At 40.1% G+C, this 27,466-nt stretch overlaps 1 protein-coding gene across 18 annotated transcripts in view; it reads right to left on the reverse strand.

The window, feature by feature from the left end:
* LOC135212661 (epidermal growth factor receptor kinase substrate 8-like protein 1) overlaps window positions 1-27,466 on the reverse strand; it is a 273,346-nt gene that overhangs the window by 68,618 nt on the left and 177,262 nt on the right. For 17 of the 18 annotated variants that reach the window (XM_064246307.1, XM_064246306.1, XM_064246303.1 and 14 more), the window contains 10 exons: window positions 19,922-20,126; window positions 19,126-19,246; window positions 18,837-18,962; window positions 17,790-17,937; window positions 17,274-17,401; window positions 17,123-17,158; window positions 16,288-16,394; window positions 4,656-4,866; window positions 3,366-3,461; window positions 2,312-2,375 (listed from right to left, as the gene is read on the reverse strand). In XM_064246307.1, the coding sequence (XP_064102377.1) occupies window positions 2,312-2,375; window positions 3,366-3,461; window positions 4,656-4,866; window positions 16,288-16,394; window positions 17,123-17,158; window positions 17,274-17,401; window positions 17,790-17,937; window positions 18,837-18,962; window positions 19,126-19,246; window positions 19,922-20,126 (1,242 nt within the window). The remainder of the gene's footprint in view (window positions 1-2,311; window positions 2,376-3,365; window positions 3,462-4,655; window positions 4,867-16,287; window positions 16,395-17,122; window positions 17,159-17,273; window positions 17,402-17,789; window positions 17,938-18,836; window positions 18,963-19,125; window positions 19,247-19,921; window positions 20,127-27,466) is intronic. The other variant, XM_064246294.1, reaches the window with a different exon arrangement.

Raw genomic sequence — 27,466 nt, forward strand, 5'->3', positions numbered from 1 at the left:
TGCTGTGTTAAAATGTCTACAAAACAGAAAGAGCAAGTGGTTAAAGTGAGAATATCATCAAAAGAATGTTAGGCAACTATGATCCCAACTTCACAACCGTACAGCAACATACCTTATTACCACAATCTGTCATGCATGTAGTTCAAGATGCTGTCACAGTATAACTGTTCAGCCAAGACCGCCAATGATACCCCTCTCAGGGTTAAGGTGCATTTTCAAACCATCAGAGAAAACTAGATTTCTTTACAACACCCAAATATTAAAACATGCTCCTGAGACAAAAATAAGCTAAGAAATGAAACACAGATGCAAGGAAGGCATTTGTCTCAAGTAAGTCAATGTCAAGTCCTGCAATATGGCATAAGATGACTGTCAGATTTAAAAATTATATTTTTTATTTACAAAATAGTGCAAACTGCTTCAAAACCTACGAGCCATCTTCATAAGTATGAGAAAGGGAAGATGAAAAAACTACAATTAACTTTCAGTGTTCTATTTTTAAATTAATCATCCATCTCATATTTTTTTCAAGTAAATGTGAAACATATATCACACCTAAACCAACTTTCATCATCAGGAAGATGTAACCATCTGAAGCATTAGCAGTTGCATGCTGTCAGAAAATTGATGTTTCTAGTCATCTACAATCTACATTAATGTTCTGTAATTTAGTGCATTCAACAGTCAAAGCTGATAATTATCATTACCAATGGAATCAGCAATCAACTATGTTCAAATGTCTCCTACTTCAAGAACTTCATGAAACTTAGCTGTAGAGTGAGCAAATTAAGGTATTGTGAGACATGAAATAACTCTAAAGCTATTCTATCATACATATTCCTTTATCACTAAAGGGACATTCAATAAGTATTTAAAGATTATTCACTTTGATAAATAAAACTGAAAGTTATAACCTTCTGACCCATTCTTGCACAAAGTAAAAGAATCTTGTGCCAGAGAGATTAATTCGTTGAATCCCCATCTAATATATAAGAATTTGGTCCTTCAGTATACTCAAATAAAAAAATATTCAAAGTGGGACTCTAAAGGCTAAAGATCCAGAGTAATTTTAAAATTTGGCCTTTCATGAATAAGCAGTAATATATAAAAGACCAGAAAGTGGGATTTTAGTATACGATACAATTTACAAACAAACAGCTTCTGGGACCAAAAGAATGTCTCCAGTTGTCTGGTCATGTATCATATTTAGGTTTCTTTAGTCAGTCTTGCACTTAAACCTAATAAAACTGTACATAGTTAGTGTAAAAGAGCTATGTTAGTATTATGAGTTCGAAAGTATATTCTGTAAGTCTCGTATAATGATTAAGATATGATGATCAATGGTAAACTTGTTAGAAAATGATATGGAATATAAACTTACTCACTAATGGACGGCATTCTGTAAGGGTGCAACACTAGATAATGATCTTTCGTGTTGCTCAACTCTGACTAACATATACAGTTCTACTTTCTTATCACACAAAAACAAAAATTACTCAGACATACAGAAGAGATACAAATACAATTGCAATATGACTTCAACAGGCAACAGGCTACAAAACAGAAGCTTCATCCAAACTCCTACAACAATGAAACAAATATTCTTTATATATGGAAAAATTATATTAATAATCAATACCAAACTTAACATAAATCTATGAACATCATATTGTAAAAGTTAATACTTAATTTTGGATGAAAAACCATAATGACTACTCATTCACTGTCCTAACTTTGATGATAAAATGAAATAAAAAAACATAACAAATGCACAAAATATAACAATTTAGTTTTTACACACTGTTCTATAAACAGTATGCTGTACTGCAATTACTGTATATAATTACTGCATGGATTACATACTGAAGCATTGTGTAATCACAAAGTGCACAGTGCGAGAGTTACAAAAACACACAAAAAGGGAAACTACAACAAATCCCACAAAAATCAACAGGCTTTCTCCATAATCCCAATTACAAAGCCCTGAACTGCTGGTTCAAGTCCCTCTTTGCACTTCACACTAAAATAATATTCCTATTAAAGTACTTACATGTACTATCTTAAAATTAATAAGCTATCTCAAGTTCTATATATACAATGAACACTAAATCTTCACAGTTCTTTCTCCTTGCCAAATCCCTAGCTTTAGAACTTCTCAATAACATACAGCACCTGAGTTTCTTTTAGAAAAATTCAGTCCTTGGAGTTGTTGACAAGGGAGTTTTATGAACCAGCAGTTTATCAGATAGGGTAATGGGAAGAAGGGAAGAAAAAGCAAGAGGAGGTAGGAACTAGAAATATCTAAATTCACCTTTCTTGCCTTGTCGGTCTTTCCAAACTGGAGGGGGAGCACCCCGACGAGGATCAGAGCCATCCTGGAAAAGCAAATATAAAACAAACTTATTTCAACATATAATGAAAAAAAAATTATGATTAAATCTGCACTGTACAACTCAGAATAAAGCAATATCCTTAAAAAAAATTGTTCAACTGTAAACCTGAAAAATATTTTATTCAAGGTTTCTGGTGTCATCATCAAAATTACTCTCACCCTTGATAAGTAAGCTAAGCAAGACACCAGTTACTGAAAACTATCAAAACTTACCTAAAAATACTGAGCAGTGCATAGTACATGTATTTTTACTCCTTATTTACAATATTTAAAACTTGTAGCAAAGTACACTATGTTTTAATGCAATTTTCAGGTAATTTTATTTTTAACTTTACACTCAACAATTCTGTGTCAACTAAAACACTCAATGTCTATATATCATTCCTAGGAAGACATATAGTACTTTAATAACTACAACCTTGCATAAAGAGCTATTCTAATGCATCATTAATCATTTTCAACTTTAAAATAATCAATGAAAAACAATTCCCCCAATTAGCAGGATACAAAGATCATCCAACTCCTAATTACCTGCATATTAAGTTAAATACCATATACCAACAAACTTTAATGATAAAATAGCTACTGTAATATCATTGTTAATTTACCCATTACATTTTAATAATTGTTCACATATTGCATATAACTTTCATTGTCTATGTTATGAAAGTTTAATTGCTAAATATAACAAAAATAAATCAATTTATTCTTTCCATTCTACCAGTGTTTTTCCTATCATTGCACTATACTATTTCTCTGCTTGCATAATTTCCACAAATGTCAAATCAATCCATCGTAGATGAACTTTTCTTTAGAGAAGAATTGTTTGGCAGTATACTTGGTACCATAATCTGAAATGCTAAAATATTGTTCAAAGTACTCAAACATACCTAATCTTAAGCCATTACGTACAAGTTAACAGTGATCATATTTATTTAACAGATAATGCTATAACCACACCATACAAACATACTTGATCCGAGTAAGGAGTGACAATAGTATGTGGGACATGAGCCATCTGCCCTCTTGCATTCATGGCCTTCCACCACTTTCGACTATCATCCATTACCTGAAGGATAAAGATGTGAGAATTACATACCACACTCCACTGAACATCATGATCAATTTAAATATCTGAGGTGGCTTATTTCAAATAACAATGACTCATGACTTTATTGCACACAGCTCTCATGAGAAAATAATACCATTGTTTAATAAAGAAAACTTCTTATTTATTTTATTACTTGGTAAAGTGATTTATTTTATTTTTTGGTGAAGAGAATACATCTTTTAGCAACTGAGAAACCATCAATACATAACACCTAATATGGACCTTTATGTCTTATAATTATGATCTAATGTGTGTTCTTTATTGATGCTATAAAGAATATGCAAAAATTCTTGTATAAATGTGTACACACTTAAACTTTCTTCATTATTCAAAGAAGTGGCAGTTCCCACAACAACTGGAAGGCTATACTTAAGATGATTCAATTATTTGATTACCTGTGACTGAAATAGAAGTGTGCTTTGCAAAAATGTCTCCATGATCAAACAAAATTATAATGTGTAAAGCTTCCATTAATTGAAGTATAAAACTTAATAGGCTTAGGTTGTTCAATGGATAATTGAAAGTCAAAAGAGAAGGCCCATTTGCTACTTTATTAAGTAAACATAAAGCCATTCTGATTAGTTAAGAAATTTTGTTCAAATTGTTAAGTAATGTTTTTATCATAATTTTCTCATCTTTATTAGTTTCCCTCTTATTTATTATTTTCAGGTGAATTTCTCTATATCTAAGCAAAAAGCATGGTTGTGTACATTTAAAGAGAAAAAGACATTGGACATAGGTCGATGATCAGATTGTGCAATAAATTCCTCTGATGAAACTAGATTTATCTCCTGTTAGCCAAACCTTTACTGAGCCATTAGTAATTTTAAAGAAAATTTACATGAATGATTCTTCCCACCAAAGTAATTTGCAGGAGACTGAGTAACTACTTCACGTACTAGGAATGAGCCTGAAATTCTATGAGGGCAACTTCTCACAAAGTGAAAATAACATTAATTCAAATGTTCACGGTCTTATCTCTTCCCCATACAAGCTTAACAACTTCATGACAATTTAAAAAATAATTAAATAATTTACTGACAATTATGGGAAGCAATGACCCAAGTTGACCTTCCAATGGCTATGCCCAAGCTTACAGGATGTATATTTATTTGAAGCTAACAACATGAGAAAGATAGATATTAAACTAACCTCAAGGTATTCTCCACGAACCACAGTCAGTTCCTTGTCATTGTTGGCTGTGCGTGGATAAGTGACCTGCACTATCTTGGCTCCACGTGACTTGAGCTCAGACAGCCACTGCCTCTGGTGCTTCTCAAATGTGGGCTGATCCATAGAATCCTGGGAAATGTCACTACGTCCTGCCTGAGGATACTCTGATGGTGGTGTCATAGATCGTGGCCTATGAGCAAAATACAAACATGAAATCAGAGCACAATAAAACAAAACACAGCCACATAAAATTCACTAAGATGCTCACTAAAAGAGTAAAGAGACTACATCTCCACCTACATGAAAACAACACTAAAGTTCAGAAATTAATACAAAAAGCCAAAGACTACCAGTTGGCTTCTACTCATTTATTATTAGTATTATCATCAATATTATTGTTTGCAGGGAGCAGACCTTCTTTGATACAGGTTTTGTTGAAAATAATGGCAGCTTTCAACAAATTAATCTTATACTATAATGTCTCTTCAATACTTCTGATAATTTGTTTGTCATTCATAGGTTTAAATATCTTATCAAAAATATTTTATTCTATTTTATTTTATCTTATTACTGGATAACAAGGGAACCAAGGCTGGTAACTTCAAGGGGATCTAACAAGCTATCTTTTGGTATTTTTTTTTTCTTGGATACGGGTATTAGGTATCCTTGTACCGCTACTAGGACTCCTCTGGTGTACACCAGAGAAACATCACGAGAGACGACATTGTCAGGAATATTAAGATCATCGGGAGAGCACCTGACCCACTGCGTCTGCATCTCCTAGAAGCGCTGCTTATCCTCGAACAAAAGCCACCCCAAGAAGCGTCCCTGATACAGACGTGTGTGAGGAGGACCACAACCCTTCCCCCCAACAAAAGTACCAGCGCACATGAAACAAACACCGGACATGAGAATAATACCAGGGGTGATGTCACTCGGGTAGAAGCCAATCAAGAGGCTCCCGGTGATACACCCCACCCGAGAAGGTCTGCAAGACTCGCAAACGCCCGCCATATGAGTCACCTTCCCAGGAACCAATGAAAACCCGACCTGCCAGAGAGGTGCTCTGACCGTACTCAATGGCCCGCAACATCACGATATAAGGCGAAGGAATCTCCACTGGAATTCAGTCCACTCAGCAGTTATCGCTTGATAATGTCCTGTGGATCAGGAGGAATAGTCGCGTTGGAGAGAGAGAGAGAGAGAGAGAGAGAGAGAGAGAGAGAGAGAGAGAGAGAGAGAGAGAGAGAGAAATGTATAAGCAATAATAAATCAAATGACTCAACCGAATTTTACCATGCCCTTTGGTGTGTTGCTCGCCAGTCTAAGCAACAACGAGAAAGCCGTCATCAGAAACATAGAGAAGACTCTTTACAAGATTAATAGTGCTGAAGCAGCAGTCATTTTTAACAAAACATGCCTACGAGAGTGTCTCCTTCCGAAATATAAAAATATCATTATTATTGTTATTGTTATTGTTATCCTGCATTCATATTCCAATAGGCCAAAAAAGCCCATGACCTTGCACCTATCTCTGAAATTTGCCCACAAACTCATTACAAAGGAGTTAGTCTTTTCATGAGTAATAGTTATCAAACAAATTCCTATGCTATGTATAGGTGTCCTGTATAAGAGATAATCAATACATAGTTATCAGTAGCTCACCACATATGCATGTTAGTCCTCATGTTCCCTGTGGGTAGTTGTCTAACTTATTTTGTAGTCTGAACCAGCAGCAACAGATCACTGGGAGTCAGAAAGCAGGCGCTCTGATAAGTAATTGTTATGTAGGAAAAAATTTTTCTTTACAAAATTTAAATTGGATTTCTTTCACTGCTAAACCAATGCAATAATGGAAAGATCACAAATGCCAACTCCCAGCTACACTCAAAGCCAAAATCACCTAAAGCAGCAAAACTCCAGGCTCTACAAGTAACTGTTGACGGCATCATCACCAACAGACATTCAGTAGCACCCCTCACATTGTTAATGATTGTGTCTCCAAGTTAACTTCTTTGAAACTGACCAAGAAGGTTTTTGCCTCGGTGGAAAATAGAACAGAGAACAGTAATGTTAATGAAGAAGTTTCTCTGAAGACCAGACTCTACCCCGAAATTCTGGCAATATCTCTTTGGAGTAGTTAATCCATTTCAGCCAGTTCAGGATCTACTGAATTGTAACTCAACCTGATACCACTCTAGTTTCCTTCTTTAGTGCTGTCTGAGATCATCTCAGTAGTGGTATGACTCTAGGAACCTAAAAGTTACTCCACCTGATTTCCCCTATAGTATTCAGATGGATCTACCCATGGATGGTGAACCTATCTTCTAAATCTTCAAGCTGTAGAGACTATCTGAAATTGAAGGTAGTGTGCGAGCCTTTTCTTCTTAGGTGAAAGGTAAGACAGTGGACATTATAAGAGACAACATAACCATAGGTATAGGTACATATCTAATAAACCAAGGGGTTACAAGATTAGAGATGCTTCAACTTGCAGTCAACATCTCCCTGTGAGCAGAAGCAAAATGAAATCCAGCAAGTGCTGAAACTTCAGCCACAAAGACCCAGTGTGGTCATGGAAGTATGTGAGGAGGAACGAAGCATCTGCACAAAATGTGAGACAACAAACTACAGGGGACATGATAATTCAAATGCACATGCACTTTAATTATGACTACTGCTGATCTTCACCATTCAACAGAAGGTTGAGGAGTCTGAGATTTCCTCTAATATAATAAGTTTGTTAAAACTAACTCAAATTTAACTATCACAAAAAACTGATAATGCCTTACTTTGTATGAAACTATCTTCCAAACACAGGCGGATTAAAGTTTAAATATGCATGATGAAAAATGACGACTAACAATTGCAAAACTTTTCTAAACTTCAAAAAATCCTTAAATCTCTATCCTTATGAGAGATTATTTTAAAAGTTTCTTTCATATTTCATAAACGCTAGCACAATCTCTTCAGAATTTTCAGATGAAGACTGACATCAAGCTACCAACATCAAATTTTACTTTACAGTTTCAAAGTTTTCAGTATTTCCACATGTATATATTTAAATGCATATGGCACCAGAATGCTAGAACATGATCATGTTCATTTCCTATTACTACATACTGTGCTAAGCATGTTTGACCTCCATGACATATCTAAAAAGGGATTTTGACGAAGGAAAAATCTATTTCTGGGCTCAGCTCGTGTCGCTGCGCGAAATATCCTTTAATCTATTATTTCTAGGGTAAATGTACTAACACATACCAGAGAATAAATAAATAAAGAAAAAGGTCAGTACAACTGACTCGCTCACCCTCCAAGAGGGTGTCGGTATGAACACTATGGCGAGTGAGACCACTACCACGAGCCGAATGCCAATAGAAATCTCCCACTACAAAATCCCCACAAGAGGAGAGCCGACCCACAGAGTGGGCAGCAACTACTACTACTCCATCCCATGCTGCCGACTGCTGCGCCTCTGGTGGCCATCCTTTTCAGTTAGCGCACACGATACACACGTGCCCTTTTTTACTCTGTGTTTTTTGTGCCCTTTTCTTTGGATTTCTTTATCATGGAGCGTGCAGCCATCGCAGCAGCTAAGTTAAGTACTCAGTGTTTATTGCTATTTGGTTTTTTCCGGCCCTGAGCCCGTATTTGCCGTTTTTTAGGTATAAATACGAACTCTAGGTCGGAAGCATGGCAGCATGTTCTGCCTCGTGGTGGGTTCGTTCTTGGTCTCCCATACCCAGAACATCCCCTTACTTAAGTACGCTCTATTTTAATCATCCGCTTTGTTTAGGGTACGGTCTACACGGTTTTGTCATGCATGCATGTCGTTTACCTTATGTAGGCTCCTTCCATCCAGACCCTAGCCACGGCTCTTAGTATCGGCCTCGGCTAGCTTTGAGTGGTAGACTTTCCTTCGGGTTAATCGTACACTCCTGGATTTTTTCTCCTACTACCTATTTTGTTTTCTTTCTTTCATATTATTCATTTGAATTATTTTTATGTTATTTGTTTAGGTTAGTTAGGCGTCTGGCTTTGTTTAGCCTAGGTGTTGGCCCATGGGCCTTTATGCTACCGCTCTTCAGTTTGGTTGCTTCCCGATAGCATCTCTCTGATCAGCTGGTTATTTTCTAGGCTATGTTGTCCATTGTTTTGTACTTACCGCCCCATGGTCACTACGTGATCACGGGGCAGCCAGACGCCTGTCCAGTCACCTTCCCCCCCTCCCGCTCTTCCATAGAGTCGGGGGGGGTGGGTCGGTCTGCCCATGCTCGCTCCGCATACCCGAGCCCGCCTTCCTCTCTCCCCCCAGGCGGAGGGAGTAGAGGGACGGAACAGACCCAGACTGGACTCGACCTCTCCGGCTTCTCGGTCCGGCCGGATGGTAAGGTGGGGGGGGACTGGCCTTTCCCCCCTCCGTTGCTACTCCGTCGCTCCGTTGCCAGCCCGAGTCTGTATGTCCTCTCACTCTTTCCCACCTTACTAGGGCTCCTTTACTACCGGAGACCTGGCATCCAGCGGAAAGGTGCTAGTCCACCCCGCAGGGTGGACCGGGGCAGACAGTTGGTCCCTCTAACCACTCCGTCTCGCTGAGTTACGACACTCCGCCACGCACTGGACTTAGTCCGGTACGTTCGAGTTTTATAGGTTTAAGATCTATTTCGTTAAACTATTAAGTTTATCTTAAGCTACCTTAAACCATCCCCCCTCCCTTACCTGTTTCACCGGATCTCTCCGGGGTTATAGCCTATTCAGGCGGTAAGGGAGGGGTTATGCCCAAATTTTTTCCGAGCTCCGGCATGCAACGGAGTTCCTCTGTCCTTTAGCCTGTAAGTGAGAGTCTTTAAGATACTCATGTGTCTTTTCACTTACAGACCACCAACTGTGAGCATCCGGGATGCGCCGCCACACTTCAAGACCCATGTGGACATGAAGTTTGCCGGTCCCATGCTCCATGCGCGACTCCGCACGGGGACATCCAGGTCTGGTACCACGAGACGTGTACCATCTGTTATGATCTGGTGAGCCAGCTCTTAGACGGGGTAAGTATTCCAACTCCGTTAACTGGTCTTCATTTGTTATAGTGCTTAAGTTTTTACATTAATCCCTAACTTAAGATAAAATTCATGGGGTTTTGTAGCCCCTATAATTTTAAGTTAAGCTTTTAAATTGGTTTTAGTTTTAAGTTTAATCTTAAAATCTAATCAATACCCTCTCTTCCAGGCTCCGGCTGTGAGGGATACCGCACTGGCAACCCTGCGGGCCTGGGTCGGCGGTTTTGGGAAGAACGCCGCCAAGGGTATGCCCTACATTCTTGAGAAGAAGTTGGCGGTACTAATCTTCCCCGGAGGCAAGGCTACAGGCTACGTCGACCCAGCAGAGGCGGCCCCGACTATCGCTTTCATCCAGCAACAGCTGGCTGCCTCGTTGACGGACCAAGGCCAGGACATCTCCTCGGAAGTCGCGACGCTTGATATTAATGTTGAACCTATGGTAGGTGTAGACGACCTGTTGGTCGAGGTAAGTACGTTGGACACCCAAGGGATACCCTTGGGTGCTACTGGATCTTCTACCCCTGCAACCTCTCCATCCTTCCAAGGCTTTACGGGTAATGAACTTTATACTTCTCCTGACGCTTCCGTTAGACCCAAGGTCAAAGGTCAAGCAGTGAAAACCTTGACGAAGACGTCGTCGTCGTCTAAAAAGTCGGCGTCGGCGTCATCTTCCTCTCGTAAGTCTCCGGCTAGGAATCCCGGAGCAGAGAGATCTAAAGCTTCTGGGTCCGGCTCTAAGTCCTCTAGGAGTAAATCCTCCAGGGAGAGATCTCATACTCCAGCGGAGTCGTCAGTTCCGCTTCCTTTGGTTCCGGTTCAGAGCCACCCTTCCACCTCCGCAGCAGCTCCGGCTTTGGACTCCAACGCTGGTCTGTTGCAACAAGTGGGCGATCTGGTTGGTTCTCTGAAGAACAGCATGGAACAAATGATCTCCCGGTTGTCTGATACGATCACCTCTCAGGACAACATTATAGCCGGACTTAGCCAAGCTCCACTAGCCTCTCTCCATCTTTCAGCACAGGTGGAGCCCAATTACCCCCGTATGACTCTCTACCTCCGTTCTCAATGAACAACCCTTGGAGAGTAGCGTCATACGCCCCCTTCCAGGACGGGCTTATCTCTATCCCGGAATGTGGAACTCGGAGGATTGAAGACTTCGAGTTCTACCCGGAAGACCTTCAGCCTCCGTTCATCGGCTACGCCAGGCTCACCGCCTCAGCCATGACTCGGGACGATAAGGTACCAAAGGAGACAGTCCTCTATTCACGAGACCAGGCTCAGAGAGAATGGCTCAGGTGTCTAGAGGACATGGATTGTTCCAACACGAAAATCCAACCTTTTAAGAGTCCGTTTACGATCTTTACGATGGAAGAGAGTACCCCGCTCCCTTTCTTGACAAAGATCGCGACAACCACCATTCCAGCAGCCCAGAAGGGGGATTCCATGCCTCAGCTGAAGGAAGCAGATCCTACGTCTCCTTTACTTCCTTCAGCCGGTGAATTGTGGGAAGATTTGCCCAACACCTTCTCAGCTGGCAAACTCAAACCAGACTGTGCTATGGAGCAGTTTGGTGAGAAGCTACCTAGGCTTCCCGATAGCCTTATTCAGGCGGAATTCGATTCCAAATCGCGGTTAGCCAGATCCATTAATTCCATGGCTATGACCGAGGTGGCTACCATTGCCTATGGATCGGAGCCACTCTTTAAGCTTCTTACCAAATCTTTGACTCAAACGGTGCAGTCGGATATGTTTGAGTTCGCCACTGCTAGGACGAATTGTAGGAAGCATGTCCTACAAGAAGCAACAATTCGGCACGAGCCGAATAAGTTGCTTACGTCAAGCATCTGGGGAGCTGACCTCTTCCCAGAAGCAATGGTGAAGGAGGTTCAAGCCGAGGCTACGAGATTGAACCAAAGCCTTAAAGACCGTTGGGGTCTTACGGCCAAAAGACGACAGGATCAAGCCGGTAAGGGTAAGGCTCAAAGGAAACCCAGACGTTTCCAGCCCTACCAGAAGAAGCAGCCACGCTTTTCTCAGCAGGTTCCGGCTGTTCCCTTGGTGCAAACAGCCCAACCCTCTACCTCAAAGGCTCAATCGCAGCCGATTTATGTTATCTCCCCTCAGCCTCAACCCTCCACCTCTTACGCTCTCTCTCCAGCCTACAATCAGGTCTTCGAGGGTCAAGCTTCCCAGAAGTATGACCGCTCGGGTAAGGGAGGCAGAGGTAAGCGATCCTTTCGTGGGAGAGGATCGGGAGGTCCCTTTAATAGAGGCAAACATTTCAGGGGAGGCCGAGGAGGCTACCAAAACCAATGAGGAATTTCAGGTAGGAGGGAGGCTGTTTCACTTTCGCCACCGGTGGAACTTCAGCAAGTGGGCTCAGAGCATTGTGTCAAAAGGCCTGGGTTGGAGCTGGTTAGCGAGCCCACCCCCATCCAGACCTTTCCGCCAACTTCCTTCCAAGGAATTGACGGAGTATGCGGAGGATCTCCTTCAGAAAGGAGCTATAGCGAGAGTCAACAGGTTAAAATTTCAAGGTCGCTTGTTCAGCGTGCCAAAGAAAGGCTCACAAAAAAGAAGGGTAATCTTAGACTTGTCCCGCTTAAACTTAGCCATTCGCTGCGACAAGTTCAAGATGCTCACGATCTCGCAGGTGCGGACCTTACTTCCCCGTGGGGCCGTCACCACCTCTATCGATCTTACAGACGCTTACTATCATATCCCTATTGCAAGACACTTCCGTCCGTATCTGGGCTTCAAGATAGGAGACCAGACATTCTCCTTCAAGGTAGTTCCTTTCGGGCTCAACGTAGCACCCAGGGTGTTCACGAAGCTGGCGGAAGTAGTAGTTCAACAACTAAGATCGCAAGGGGTTATGGTAGTAGCGTATCTCGACGATTGGTTGATCTGGGCTTCAACAGTCGAGGAATGCAACAAAGCAACACTGAAAGTGATTCAGTTCCTGGAATATCTAGGCTTCAAGATAAACAGGACCAAGTCAAGACTCACTCCAGAGTCAAACTTTCAGTGGCTAGGCATTCAATGGAATCTATCCTCCCATACTCTGTCGATTCCATCAGCCAAGAGGAAAGAAATAGCGAAGTCAGTCAAGCAATTTCTGAGTCACAAACTGGCGTCAAGAAGAACTCAGGAAAGGATCCTGGGTTCACTCCAGTTTGCATCAGTGACAAACATCCTGATGAAAGCCAAACTGAAAGACCTAACCAGAATCTGGCGCTCACGAGCAAATGTCAGGTCCAGGGACAAATTATCCTCAGTCCCTCTGATTCTACGGAATCGACTCCGGCCGTGGGGCGAAAGTCAAGAACTTATCGGTATCAGTGCCCCTTCAGTTTCCTCCACCAGGAATTACCATCCACACAGACGCTTCATTAAGCGGTTGGGGAGGATATTCCCAGTTCAAGAAAGTTCAAGGAACCTGGTCACCTCAGTTCCGTCAGTTCCATATAAACGTTCTGGAAGCAATGGCAGTGTTCTTGACTCTGAAAAGGTTACGGCCGCCAAAGTACTCCCACATAAAGCTAGTCTTGGACAGCGCAGTGGTAGTACATTGTATAAACAGAGGAGGCTCCAAATCACGTCACCTAAATCATGTCATGGTAGCCATCTTCTCCCTGGCGGACAAGTTCAGTTGGCATCTCTCCTCCACCCACATAGCTGGAGTGAGAAACGTCATAGCAGATGCTCTATCCCGATCAGTACCTCTAGAGTCGGAATGGTCACTGGACAACAGTTCGTTCCAATGGATTCTTCAGAGAGTTCCAGGCCTACAAGTGGATCTCTTCGCATCTCAAGCGAACCACAAACTCCCATGTTATGTGGCCCCCAACCTGGACCCTCTGGCCTATGCCACGGACGCCCTGGCTCTAGACTGGAACAACTGGGAGAAGATTTATGTCTTTCCTCCAGTGAATCTTCTCATGAAGGTATTGAACAAACTCAGGACATTCAAGGGTCAAGTGGCTCTAGTAGCCCCAGACTGGCCGAAGAGCAATTGGTACCCTCTTATTCTGGAACTGGGTCTTCGCCCTCTTCGGATTCCCAGTCCCAGGCTCTCCCAGTCAGTACAAACGAAGACCTGTGTTCGCTTCCTCAGGGATTCTCAAAACCCTAACTTTATGGATTTCATGAAGTTTGCAGCGAAAAGGGATGCGAATATTGACCCTCAAAATATTCTCTTCTTGGAATCCGATAAAAGAGATTCAACTTTGAGACAGTATGATGCTGCTGTCAAAAAGTTAGCAACCTTCCTGAGAGAATCAGATATTAGGATCATGACAATCAATTCGGCTATATCCTTTTTCAGATCCTTATTTGAAAAAGGCTTAGCAGCTAGCACGATTACGACAAACAAGTCAGCCTTGAAAAAGATTTTTCAATTTGGTTTCAACATAGACTTGACAGATTCCTACTTCTCGTCTATTCCCAAGGCGTGTGCTAGACTTAGACCTTCTGTAAGGCCTACGTCGGTATCATGGTTCTTAAACGATGTTCTAAAGCTGGCTTCAGAAACTGATAATGACACATGCTCGTTTATTATGCTCTTAAGAAAAACTCTATTTTTATTAAGCTTGGCCTCAGGAGCTAGAATTTCAGAACTGTCGGCTTTATCCAGAGACCCGGATCATATTCAGTTCCTTCCCACAGGGGAAGTTCTACTTTCTCCGGAACGTAGTTTTATAGCTAAAAATGAAGATCCTTTGATGAGGTGGGAACCATGGAAGGTACTACCCCTTCCACAAGATGTATCTCTTTGCCCAGTTTCAACCTTACGAGCCTTTCTGTCTAGGACCTCCTCATCCTCATCGGGTCCTCTCTTTAAGAGAGAAAAAGGTGGTACTTTATCTATTAAAGGCATCAGGCAACAAATCCTGTACTTCATTAAACAAGCCAATCCTGACTCTTTTCCAAAAGCACATAATGTCAGGGCAGTAGCCACCTCAATTAACTATTTCCAACATATGAACTTCGATGAGTTGAAAAAGTATACTGGATGGAAATCGCCGACAGTGTTCAAACGTCATTACTTGAAGTCCTTGGAAGCTCTGAAATTTTCAGCAGTAGCAGCGGGTAACATAGTTTCCCCCGACTCTACCTAATCTTTAGTAGAAGATCCAGTCCTCCTTTCTACCTGCCTCACCCAACAGTTCGTCTATCCCTGCCTTGTTCATCTACGGTTACCTTGTGTCTTAGCTGCTTTTATGATGATGTGGTGGGTGTCCCTTATTTTTTTGCTAGGGGCACTCACAATTGATTGTGAATATTGATCTCTTGGATGTCATCCCCTTATTTTTATGCTAGGGGATACATCTTATTTGTAATGGTTACGGGTTTTGTATATTAAGTTATATACATTCCTTTATATGTTATTATTGTTGAGTTTGTTTTGTTCAACTTATTATGTTAATTGCTCTGGATTTCTGATACATATCTTTACACAGATACTATTTTGGTACAGATATACCATATTACCCCTGTATATATATTATCCTTAAGTTAAGGAAAATATTAGAATTAAGTTTAATTTAAGCATATTCTAATTTGTATCATTGTGTATATGATCTTTATTAGCAATATATTCTTTATTTTATTTTACCTTTTATTTGAGACCTATTTTTTTGTTTTGTTGAATTTTCTTTACAATCTTGTGCTATTTCTCTGGTACGATTTCGCGCAGCGACACGAGCCGAGCCCAGAAAAGGGATTTTGACGTAAGGAAAAATCTATTTCTGGGCGATTGGCTCGTGTCGCCAGCGAAATCCCGCCCTACCCATCCCATCGCCCAAGATTGTCTGCTAACTTCAGGATGGCCACCAGAGGCGCAGCAGTCGGCAGCATGGGATGGAGTAGTAGTAGTTGCTGCCCACTCTGTGGGTCGGCTCTCCTCTTGTGGGGATTTTGTAGTGGGAGATTTCTATTGGCATTCGGCTCGTGGTAGTGGTCTCACTCGCCATAGTGTTCATACCGACACCCTCTTGGAGGGTGAGCGAGTCAGTTGTACTGACCTTTTTCTTTATTTATTTATTCTCTGGTATGTGTTAGTACATTTACCCTAGAAATAATAGATTAAAGGATATTTCGCTGGCGACACGAGCCAATCGCCCAGAAATAGATTTTTCCTTACGTCAAAATCCCTTTTCTGAGGGAAGACCTGTGTCGCCCGGTGAAAAGTTCCTGTAGCTCACTTTTCTAAGTATAAATAGATTCTAAATATACCAGAGAAATAGCTAGCATGGTATGCTGAGGTTACTACCCTCGCTCGAGCACCCAGAGGGTGTCGGTTATAAAGTACAAGGCGAGTGGAAGCCACTATTCACAGGTTTTCTGCCAATTAGAAGATTCCTTTCCAAAATCCCTCTCACGGTAAGAGCCATTGCAAAGGCCAGAGCCGTTGCAACGATTACTCCTCCTTCCCCGCTCTCGCTGCTACTACAGAAAAGTGAGCTACAGGAACTTTTCACCGGCAGAGACAGGTCGAACCCAGAAATCAAATTACTCATACTTTCATAAGAAGTTGACAAATAACATACCTATCAGGATAATATCGGCCAGGTGTTGGTGAGGCTTCCCTTCTGTCAGAGTCGTAATAATCACTTCCATATTCATCCCCTCGATGACGTCCTTGCCTAATCTCAGCCTGGAGAGACAAAACAAATTTCTGATGATGTGTGAACTACTACTATTCAAGTTAACATGAAACAATTTTTTACAATTCACGACAAAAATATTTCTTGGTATTCATTTGCGCATAGTTAACCACAAACCTGAAAATTACTACTTTCAGTTTCTTGTTGACAGTAAAATAACTTTTTCTCTGGTTTACTAATCAGCTACAAAAGATACACTAATTACAATGCATCAAATTATCACACAGTACTACTAGTTATCCAAGTGGTATACGTAATCACCCACATCACTAACAAAAATACTGAAAGGATATTCAATACACTATTGAAGTTGTAAATTATTAGGGAAATGAAGTGTTAATGACATACCTTATCAAAATAACATTTAAAATACTATTGTACTAACTGTATTTTTTTCAAAGTTCTACTTCCACTAGAGTATTTGATAGGTGTTTGAGGCATAGGAAGAAAATCAATTACGAAACATAATTCTATCAGCTACGTATTTTTAAGTAAGCCAATTTAGTAAACTATAATCTTGGTGGGAAAAATGTAATGGCAGGAGAAAAATAACAAAAGGCTTTATAAAACATAGAAATGCTATGTTTAACATACAAAACCAACCAAACCACAAAAAAAGGATGGTGATGCAAATCTACAGTAACTTTTAATCTAAAATTGGAAACAATTGACATGCTGTCAAAGTACTTCACAAAATAGACAGCATACAAAAACTTACTTTAAAGCTGATATCCTTTTCCAATTCATCTGAATCCTTGGAATACATATAATAAAAACATTATTTATGAATCAATTTAATTTGTACAACAATATAGGATTATATTTTTCAAACAGAAATCTAGAAAATACTTTAATTTAGTACAGTTTACCTCTCTCTGGGCATTTCTGATTTCCTCAGCCCTTGTCCTCTTGGCTTCAGAAGCAACCTCAGATGCCAATATGTTTGATCGTTCTCTGTTGTCTTCAATAAGTTCAGGAGCCCAACCACTGGAAAACACTGACAACACAGTTCTTAGTTAATTACAAATAAATCAAAAGCAAATTTTGAAGCACAACTACTAATTCTTTAAACATGGAAACCTGACGATTTCTACAGTCTTATGCTTATCCATACAAAAACGATGTTAAGTACAATTTACTGTAACTCTAGGTAAATAAAATATTTTGCTATTTAACACAAACTAAACTCTATACAAATACAAAAATAAATCAACTTCACTCGTAAAGAAACATAACACCATATCAAATTACGAAAGTCACCAAAAAAACAAATGCTTATGAAAGAAACTTCAACTAAGATGACAAAGTTATTAAATATGCAGCATTAGAAAATCAATGATGTGTGACATTTAAGCCATGTTTGCCATCTGACCTTCTTGCCTTACCTGGTTGGTATGGAGGGACATTATACTTCCACATATTTCGTGGAATGCACCATGTGTCACCGAGGCTCTGCCACAGCTCTGTTTCCCGAGAGGTTAAGCAGTTCGTCAGAAGGTCAATTGCATCCAAGCTGAGCATTGGAGACAAAACCTAAAGACAAAAATAGAAGAGTTCGTAAAGTCCCCTGTATAGCAAACAGTAATATATCTTAATTATCAACAAACATAAAACCTGATACAAAGTAACTTGCCTTTGTATCTTTAAGGCAATTGGAAGAATAGAAAATATAAAAAAGAAGGGAGAAGCCTTCAAATAATACATTCTATGGTCGGAGATAAGACAAATATGAGGCTGAATTTGATTAACTGAATAACAAAAATGAGGAGGTAAGAAATATGGAGGCTCATATCTTCAGCAAAAGCACGGAAAAAGAAAAAGGGTAGAAAGGAGAAAAGTTATCTACCATGAAATAAGGAAGTAGCCAAAGACTGAAATGAAAAGCCAAACCATTGGCTAGTACAGTTGGCAACATTCTGGTCTTGTAATCTCATGGCTAGAGTTCACTTCCCTGTCAGGGAGCGAATAGTGAGAATGTCTACCAGTGGTTACCACCACAAGTGATGTCCGCCCAAGAGGCACTAGCCTGGGAGTTGACTGAAACTGACGACTTCGACTTCGACCACAAAAAACTGATCAACAACAGTAAAATCACCTACCTCATCATCTTTGCATTGCCCCCAGTCACAATCCTTATGCTCCAAAAATATGAAGCAAGCAAACACTTATTTGCATGCACTTATTAAGCATAATTGTAAAATCACAGCTATCACATGGAACTCGCTTTCAGCAACAAAATGGCTGTTTAGAATTTTGAAAGGCAAGTGACCAAAAGACACTGGATATCACTTATTCAGCTAAAGAAACATCTAATATTCAATCATTCCAAACTATCACATCAAATGAAAACACCAACTGTGCAATATCCACAGCCACTACGTACTAGTATTAGCGTTACAATTACTACTGAAACAATGATTACTTGAACTTACCTTACTGGGTAGATTTGGTCCATAATTGGAGTCCCTGGAGGCATCCACAATGAGAGCCAATGGAGTGAACAAGAAATGGACCAACTCTGGGGCATTGGGGTCATGAATATGAGCTTTTAACTTAGCCTGAAGGAAATGGATAAAGTAAAAACAAGATTAACATACATACTCTAATTATTCAGTTTTAATTAAACTTTAATGACATCTTCATGCTACTTTAATGTGACTGGAAAAATGTTTGCAGTATGCACTCACAAACACCCGTGGTTAAAATAAATAATCATCTTACCAATAAGTTAAAAGACAGTTTGAACTTCTGGAAGATATCAACAAACTCCCTCTCTGGTGGAGGCTTGGCACGCATGGACAGAAGACCATCACCGATGTCTTTCTTCTTGGACTTACGAGACCTGGAACAAATCAGAAAATGTAATCAAGTTGGAATCTCTTCAAAACTAATGCACCACCTACTACTTCTTACGTGTCCATTTTCAAACTACATACAAACACTACTTCTCCCACTAAATGTTTCTTTTCTGAACTACTACTCGACTTCAAAAATAAAGACTAAGTTTTGTTCCATGCACTTTTATTTGTTGCTGTTAAATTATTCTTCATTTTCAAAGATTTTTTTCTTCAACTTTTAGTTTCAGCTCCCCTCCTTATCAACAACAAAAATCGAGGTTCATTTCCTCAAATAGCCCAAGTTTTGATATTGGAATCAAGAGCTTCCTATTCTCCCTATTTAGCTGGTGCTCACTTACCACACTATGATGCAAATGCAATGCAAACAACCTTCTGCCATCTCAAAAAAGCAAGTGTGTTACATTATTTTATATTTGTTCCTCAAGTAGTCTATTTTAGATGTCCTATTTCTATTCCTACAGAGAAATAGAGAGAGAGGACTAAACTTTCGCAATCTAAGCCTGATAAATACGTATCGTGCAAACAATTAAAGGCAAAAATTGGAGTGGTTCTTAAAAAAAGAAAAATAGAATCCCATGAATCGTCGGCAGGAGCGAATCAGGAGTCAGGACTCCACTTAGTGGGCCGTGGAGTGAACAAACCAGAGGGGGAAACGTTACCTGCGGCGCCTTTCCAGCTCTCGCGTGGCGGCAGCGGTGTGCTGGAGTCTGGCGATGAACCTCTCGATGTCGTCGAAGCAGGAGTTGAGGATGGCCACGTCCCTCTCGTACTTCTCGCTGCTCGTCGACGACACATCGTCGTTGTGGCTCACGCTCGACCTCTCCGACCTGGGTCCTCTGGCCTCCCCTCTCACCTCGCTGTCAGCTGAATAAGAAGAAAATAAAAATGGCGTGAAATTAACTTTGGATTGACAAACTTACAATTATGTAATAAGAGGGACTAAGAATGTGGATAAATTCCTAACAAGAACATCAAGTTAATAAGTAAGAGAATTAACATTGCCATAGGAGAGGTGACCTAAAGAATGCACAATTGCCGCTGTTGTCTCCAGATCTGCATTTCGTATCTGATCTAGTTTCATACTAACCAAGACATCAATTCACCAGAAATTACTTACTAAATGTTTCCACATTCATCAATGAAGTTGTCACAAGCCAATCAATACCACCTTGTCAACAAAGGAAAAAAAAAAAAAACATTCGCTGCTATCAAAGCGCGTTTTTTTCCAGAACAAATTACTGAACGAGAATGCATGTTTATCATCATACATTTAAACCTCGCTTCAAATACATTTGATTCTCGATGTATGGGAGGCGGAGTTACGTATTCAAAAACACACACATAATTCAGTAAATTTGTGAGGGTAGTTTAACATTACAACCAAGAGGAATTCCATGAAAATAAACAGGTGTCTGAAATGATACACAAATTGGAATCGCAATTCAAATTCCTACTGTTCTGTCATCTTTCTTCTTGCCCATATACGAAAAAAGAAAATAATAAAGAAAAATAAAACACACTTAAAAGGACGAAGGAAAACCCGCAAATCAGCATATCTCACAGAAAACTTGAAGCTATCAAAATAAAATCCCTAACACTTGATACTTGACTGGCCGACAACTACTAAATACTTTGTCTTCACTAAAATTGAAAATACGGAGATTCGTTTTAGAGTAAAAGCACTAGGTGGCCAGCATATCTCCACCACCTCCGTAACGTCCCTAGCATAAGTACGAAGCTTAACTTTGGGCACAGATCTTCCGGTCACATTGTGCACTCCAAAATATTTATTATATACCCAGGATCCATATACATTCCCTGAATGCTGCTCATGTATAAGTTACTCATAAATATAAAAACCTTAACTGTAACAACCTTCACTATCCTTCAGTTATATATGACTTGTCAATATTCGGCTGCCTTTGAAGTACTTAAACACCAAAGTCCTCCATCCTTCATAATGGACGAGGTGGTTTTGTATGACAACCAGTTGTCAAGTATGAGTTATTTCTCCCCAAAGCTGAATAACTCAAGGTAGTCACCTATTGAATATGGCTGCCAAGTTTCTCTAAAATCCCTCCATTGGTTCTTGAGGCATCCTGCCAACGCGCACACTCTTACATACATAAGACAGACAAAGGTTGTTGGAATAATTTCCAACTCCAGATACTATTAAGTATACATAGCGAGTAAACACAATTAAAACAGCTTTCCGCTTGATATGAAAAACGCTCTCTCTCTCTCTCTCTCTCTCTCTCTCTCTCTCTCTCTCTCTCTCTCTCTCTCTCTCTCTCTCTCTCTCTCTCTAAGTTACATTCAAGGACAAAAAAATTCCGTACATAAGCACAAAGAAGCGGAAATCGAAGATTAAGGTGGAACTGTTCCTGCATTAGAGTTTTGAATATCTCAACAGACAAAACCAAGATATGCTTTTAGCTATAAGCGGCCCAAAGTAAAATAAAATCTATAGTTCTTGTGATGAGTGCAGGTACTTTTGTCAATAAAATCAGAGAGAGAGAGAGAGAGAGAGAGAGAGAGAGAGAGAGAGAGAGAGAGAGAGAGAGAGAGACGATAAGATAGAAGTGCTGGTGTAGAGAAGTCCTAAAGAAGAAATACAGATGAACTTAACAACCACTGTGCTAGCCCCTCTGTGGCGTGATCGGTATGGACTTTGGCCTGCCACCTCAGTGGCCGCGAGTTCGATTCTCGACCATTTCATTGAGGGGGTGAGAGTTGTGTATTTCTGGTGATAGGAGTTCACTCTCGACGTTGTTCGGAAGTCACGTAATGCCGTTGGTCGTTGCTGAATAACCACTGGTTCCATGCAACGTAAAAACACAATACAAACAAACAAACAAATCACTGCGCTTTGATTCTAGATGTCCATCGGCAGTAAAGCAATAATAAAAGAAAATCGCCAAGCGCTCCGACAAATCTACAGATAGGAATCACAGGATTGCCAAGGACGGGGAAGCAGCAATTTCAGTTCCCCCTCCCCCACCTTCGGTCCGTGATGAACGAACGACCTTCCATAACCAGACGTAACTTCCTCTCCAAGGTCTAGAAGGCAATCAGGTAGCGAGGTCTCGCTATCATTCCGATACCCCTGTGTTTAATAACAGCAATTTTGAGAGAGAGAGAGAGAGAGAGAGAGAGAGAGAGAGAGAGAGGGGGAGGAGGAGAGATAGAGAGAGAGGGAGAGAGAGAGAGGAGAGAGAGGCGATGAGAGAGAGAGAGAGAGAGAGAGAGAGAGAGAGAGAGAGAGAGCGCATGTGGTGATATGAACAAACTACTACAAGATTCATCATATCGTGACACACTTAGCCTTCTACAACTTAAAAAAAAATAGGGGGGGGGGGGGGGGTACAAATGCCGATGACAATGGTAACAATCCCCGTCATGATTTCTCGGCAAAGTTCTTGGTGACATACACTCAAAATGTCACCGAGAGCTTTCTCTAGTTATAAAGGAGATATTCCAGTGTCGTCAAGTCATCAAGACGGGAGACGACTTATGAACACAAAATGTCCTCGTTGGTTGTCTAAAAGATACAGCAAAAGACATCTCCGGAGGGTAACGATGTTTAAAAAACTTTATTTCTGGGCTCAGCCTGTGTCGCTCCGTGAAATAGGTTCCTTTAGCACTATTTCTAAGGTAAAATATTGCTATAATACCAGAGAAAAGCTAAATCACGTACATCACGTGAATTGTGACAAAATTTCCTGTTGTAATCTCCTCAGGTTCCAAAAGTTGAGAAAGCAAATAAGCTCTCTCTCTCTCTCTCTCTCTCTCTCTCTCTCTCTCTCTCTCTCTCTCTCATACGGGCTGACCAACGCAGTGCGGATAAGATTAAAGTGTAAAAAATCGACCAAAACATCAGATACTGAAAACAACCTAAAAAGGTCAAAACGTGAAAAAATGCCAACCTCCATACAGCAGAATTTGCTTCTATAGTGACGATTAATAAGTAAGACCTTGAACAACATCATTATTTCAAAGAGAAACAAAACCACGAAATAATTATAAGGAGAAAAACTCATATTACACTTTTTGATCTTAGTTCCAGTCTCTCCGGTGACAATTAAATGTCCAAAATAGAAAAAATAAAAAATAAAAAAACGATAGAAAACCACAAGTATTTCTTGGAGATTTCTATTCTATACAAATAGTAATCTGTGGGAGCTTGTTGCTCCACAAAGCAGAATTCGTTTCTATAATGATGCTTCATAAATAAGACCTGAACTTCAACATTCCAAAGAGGAACAAAACCACAGATGAATACATTATACCGATACAAACTGAAAAAAACACTTTAATCTATTACCAATCTCTTTGGTGACAATTGAATAGCGCAAAAGCGAAAGACAATCTAAAAATAATCCAAGGGACGCATTTATGACGATGAAAAACCATAATTATTTTTTGGAGACTTCAATTCCATATATATATAGCAATCCAAGGCGACTACTCTTGCGCACACAGCTGAGCGTCACTGCTAGGGCACATTCCTAAATCTCCCCCGATGCAAACTTTCTAATGGAGATTTCATCCATATATTTTATTCAAGCTTTTCCTCAAAGGCCAAGTGAGTATCTGTAAGTTAGAGAAAATTTTTTAAAAAGTTCAGCCCGCAATGACACCAAGTTCAGAGAGGAAATTTATAAATAAAAGAAAATTACCTTTTCCGTTCACATAAATCTTAAACTCGCCAATCTCTGGAGTCAATGATATCAACAAGAATCAAATGACGGAATATCACTGAACGAAAACTTACAAAATGGGTCACTCCTTCCCCCAACTGTTTTGGGCTCTTAAAACACTAAAAATCTACTCCACGTTCAAGCGATCGAAATAGCCCTGCCACTGGCCTGCTATTGATCAGGATTCGTCCTGGCTATTGACAACGACCTTCCAAACACCGAAGTCTTCCGAGGGCCAATATTATAATGTGAACTAATAACTTAGTAACTAACTTAATTAACTGAAGATGAAAAAAAAAACAATATTATTGATGTCATACTGATGACAAATCATATCTTTAATAAAAAAAAATTTAATCCATCATGCTTGCCATACCGTCACTGATATTTTGATATGTAATTCCTACATAAACATAGCATTTATAAGAATCAACAAAATTTACACGAAGCACATCTTTTAAATTCAACATCTGTCTCCGGCCAAGAAAACAACAGAGCTCCGAAACTCATATTTAGCACCATAAAGTTTAGGGGACCTTTCCTGCCAGTCATTTTCCGCCCTTTTCACCCCCATAAGTCACCCCAGCGTAAAAGTCGAGAGTTAAAAGCGGCCAAGTTAAACATCGGCTTCTGACGGTTTCCCCACCAAGACAAGAGAGAAACGGCCGGTAGCAAAGCGAAGGACGGAAAGCGTGGAAATAGAGCGCAGTTACGAGAGATATACCAACATCTTCCGACACCATATTGCTGGAGGAGATCCTCCAGCTTTCTATATATTCACGGAGAAAACTGTTACTGTAAACACGGGATGAAACCGAAAAGAGCAAAATTTGCAGATTTAGAAAATTTCTCCGACCGTAGAAATTCCACAAATGATTTTGACGAGTGACAGACATGTGAAAATGTCGAGGTTACATTCGGGGAGGCATTCTTAAGCCCTGCTGTCGAGAATTCGATTCCCTTTATATTATAAAGCTAGAAAAATCTATACCTCCGTATGCCAGGACAATAAGCTGATTAGTTGGTCAAATATCCATGATGAAACTGCTACTGCTGTGATTGTAGTGGTCGTGCGATGATCAAAATGAGTACAAAGAGGAAGAAGGAAAAAGAGGAAAATACTGTAGAAATTAAATCCAAGATCAAACTATCATAGAAACATTATCTCATAACTGAAGTGAAGATCATACAAGAAGAAAGCAAATTTAAAAGAGAACTAAAGACTCTCCTATTCTGCAGGAGTTACGATACCGACGAGAAAACACTACAATACAATAATATAAAATATAAGTAGCACCTCATTTTGAAAATGTACAAGGGCCCGCCAGAGAACGACTCATCCCTGTGGAATGGAGTGGAATTGAATATAGAATTTTGACCTACGGCCAAGCGCTAGGACCTATGAGGTCATTCACCGCTGAAAGGGAAATTGATAGCAGAAAGATTTTAAAGGTGTAACAGGAGGAAACCCTCGCAGTTGCACAGTGAAACCATTGTCAGGAGAGGGTGGAAAGTGAGATGGAAGAAAGAGAATAAGAACAAAGGTACAGAATAAGGAATGAAAGGGGTTGCCGCTAGGGGCCGAAGGAACGTTGCAAAGAACCTTAAGTAATGCTTACAGTGCACTGCATGAGGTGCACCGAAGGCACTACCCCACTTCATCCCTGTGGATGGCTGTACATAAAACCATACAAAAAGAACAAAGTGAAAGTGCCGTCGCGCATATTAATAAACTTAAATCTGCTTTGTTTTTTTTTGTGTTTTTTTTTACCAGAAAGCTTCCACACGACAAAATTTACAACAACATATGGCTAAAACCCAGAACAAATGAGTAAGCAATTGGATCAAGGGTACCTATGAAAATAAAAGGATGTAAGTTGACCTTGGCACTGAATTACCGTAAACCGCCTCAATCTGAAAAAAAATATTTAATTTAGGAAAACAATTAATCTTTTAAAATCTCACTACAAGATATGAAGGATGATTTTTTTTTTAAATCCGTACTTTTTTTTTAGAAATAATAATGTGCTATGTAAAATTTAAACATGCTTAAAGTATCATGAATTTTCATCCCTTTTAGCCCTTATCTGGATGCATGTTAAGTATTTTTGCTGGGATTGGAGAAAAAATAACCCCCACAACACACAACAGACATTCCCCACCGTGCTTCGATTGCAAGGTCATTAGCGTTATGAATTACATTCCCCGAAGAACTTGCTCTGCACTAAATCCATAAGAACAAGTAAATCGAGCAGTCGAGCACAACGGTGGGTGACCTTACCTCTGGCCATTTCGTTCCTCATCATTCTATGATAGGCGGCTCGGGCGCGTTCCACCGCCCTCGCGTTCTCGAAGTTGCTCGGTCCCGTTCGCACCATCACTCTGTTACGATTAGTTGGCTCTTTCCAAATGAATGCACTTTATTTCTACCTTATGTCACTTCACTATTCACGAGTGGCGTAACCACATCTTAGCCTGTTATTTCATTGTCACTTTCGCTTAAATTCGTCGATATTTTAACAAATGTTTTATATTTTTACTAAAATGGTTCACTGCATTTCACTGAACGTACCAAAACGATGACAAATATTTAGTTCAGGGATAGCAAAAAACTGAACAAGTAATTGTTGGTGCAAGTACAGGTGAAAAGTCATTTCTCTCGCACTCAAACTGACAATAGTTCAAGCAAGAAATAACACACTTCCCTAACAAACAAAAGTCGAATGTGGGCGGTGTATAGACTAAACCAGTCACCTGGTGAACAGTTTACATTCTGACGACCCAAAGAAAGGTGACAGGTGCAATTCCCAGCTTTAAGGACGAACAGACAAACACGAAAACCACAAGTATGCCGCACCATCGGACACAGACAGCATCAACAGGGATGGGTTCGCTTCGCAATGGAGTAAAACATACACTGTAATCATCTTCGGATAAGTTTATAATTTGCCAATTATACTTACAACGTTTTTCACATATGCACGTGTTTACAGACATACTAATACACAAACACACACACATACACGATAGCATGCACGTTACGCGTTAAACACATAGCTCATCTCATAACGAAGTACTAGTAGCATTCAATTGCAGCAAACTGCGAAAAAACAGATAATGGAACTTTTGAAGGGTACCAGTTCAAAGTTAATATTCGCAAAATCTTCACCGAAAAATGTACAATGGAAAAATCCTCGTTGGCGCACTCGTAGTTGAAAGAGATACATTCTTAAATTCCCATAACCGAGTGTTTTTATTAATGTTTATACATAATTTGACAAATATCCATAAGTGCATTTAATTTTACTTTTTTATGCCATAACACTGTCGAGTAAACGGCAAATGAACATTCGCAACAATGATCTAACTCCATTTCTTTTAAAGTCTACCCGAAGTTTGGTGGTAACCTTAGTTATTTTCCTCACTGTCGATTTTCCTATTGCCATTATCTTTTTTTTTTTTTTGTCAAGTCCTTGGCTCTGAAAAGGGCACACGGTTGGCAAC

Source organism: Macrobrachium nipponense, chromosome 41 (assembly GCF_015104395.2).
Source record: "Macrobrachium nipponense isolate FS-2020 chromosome 41, ASM1510439v2, whole genome shotgun sequence".
Lineage (NCBI taxonomy): Eukaryota > Metazoa > Arthropoda > Malacostraca > Decapoda > Palaemonidae > Macrobrachium > Macrobrachium nipponense.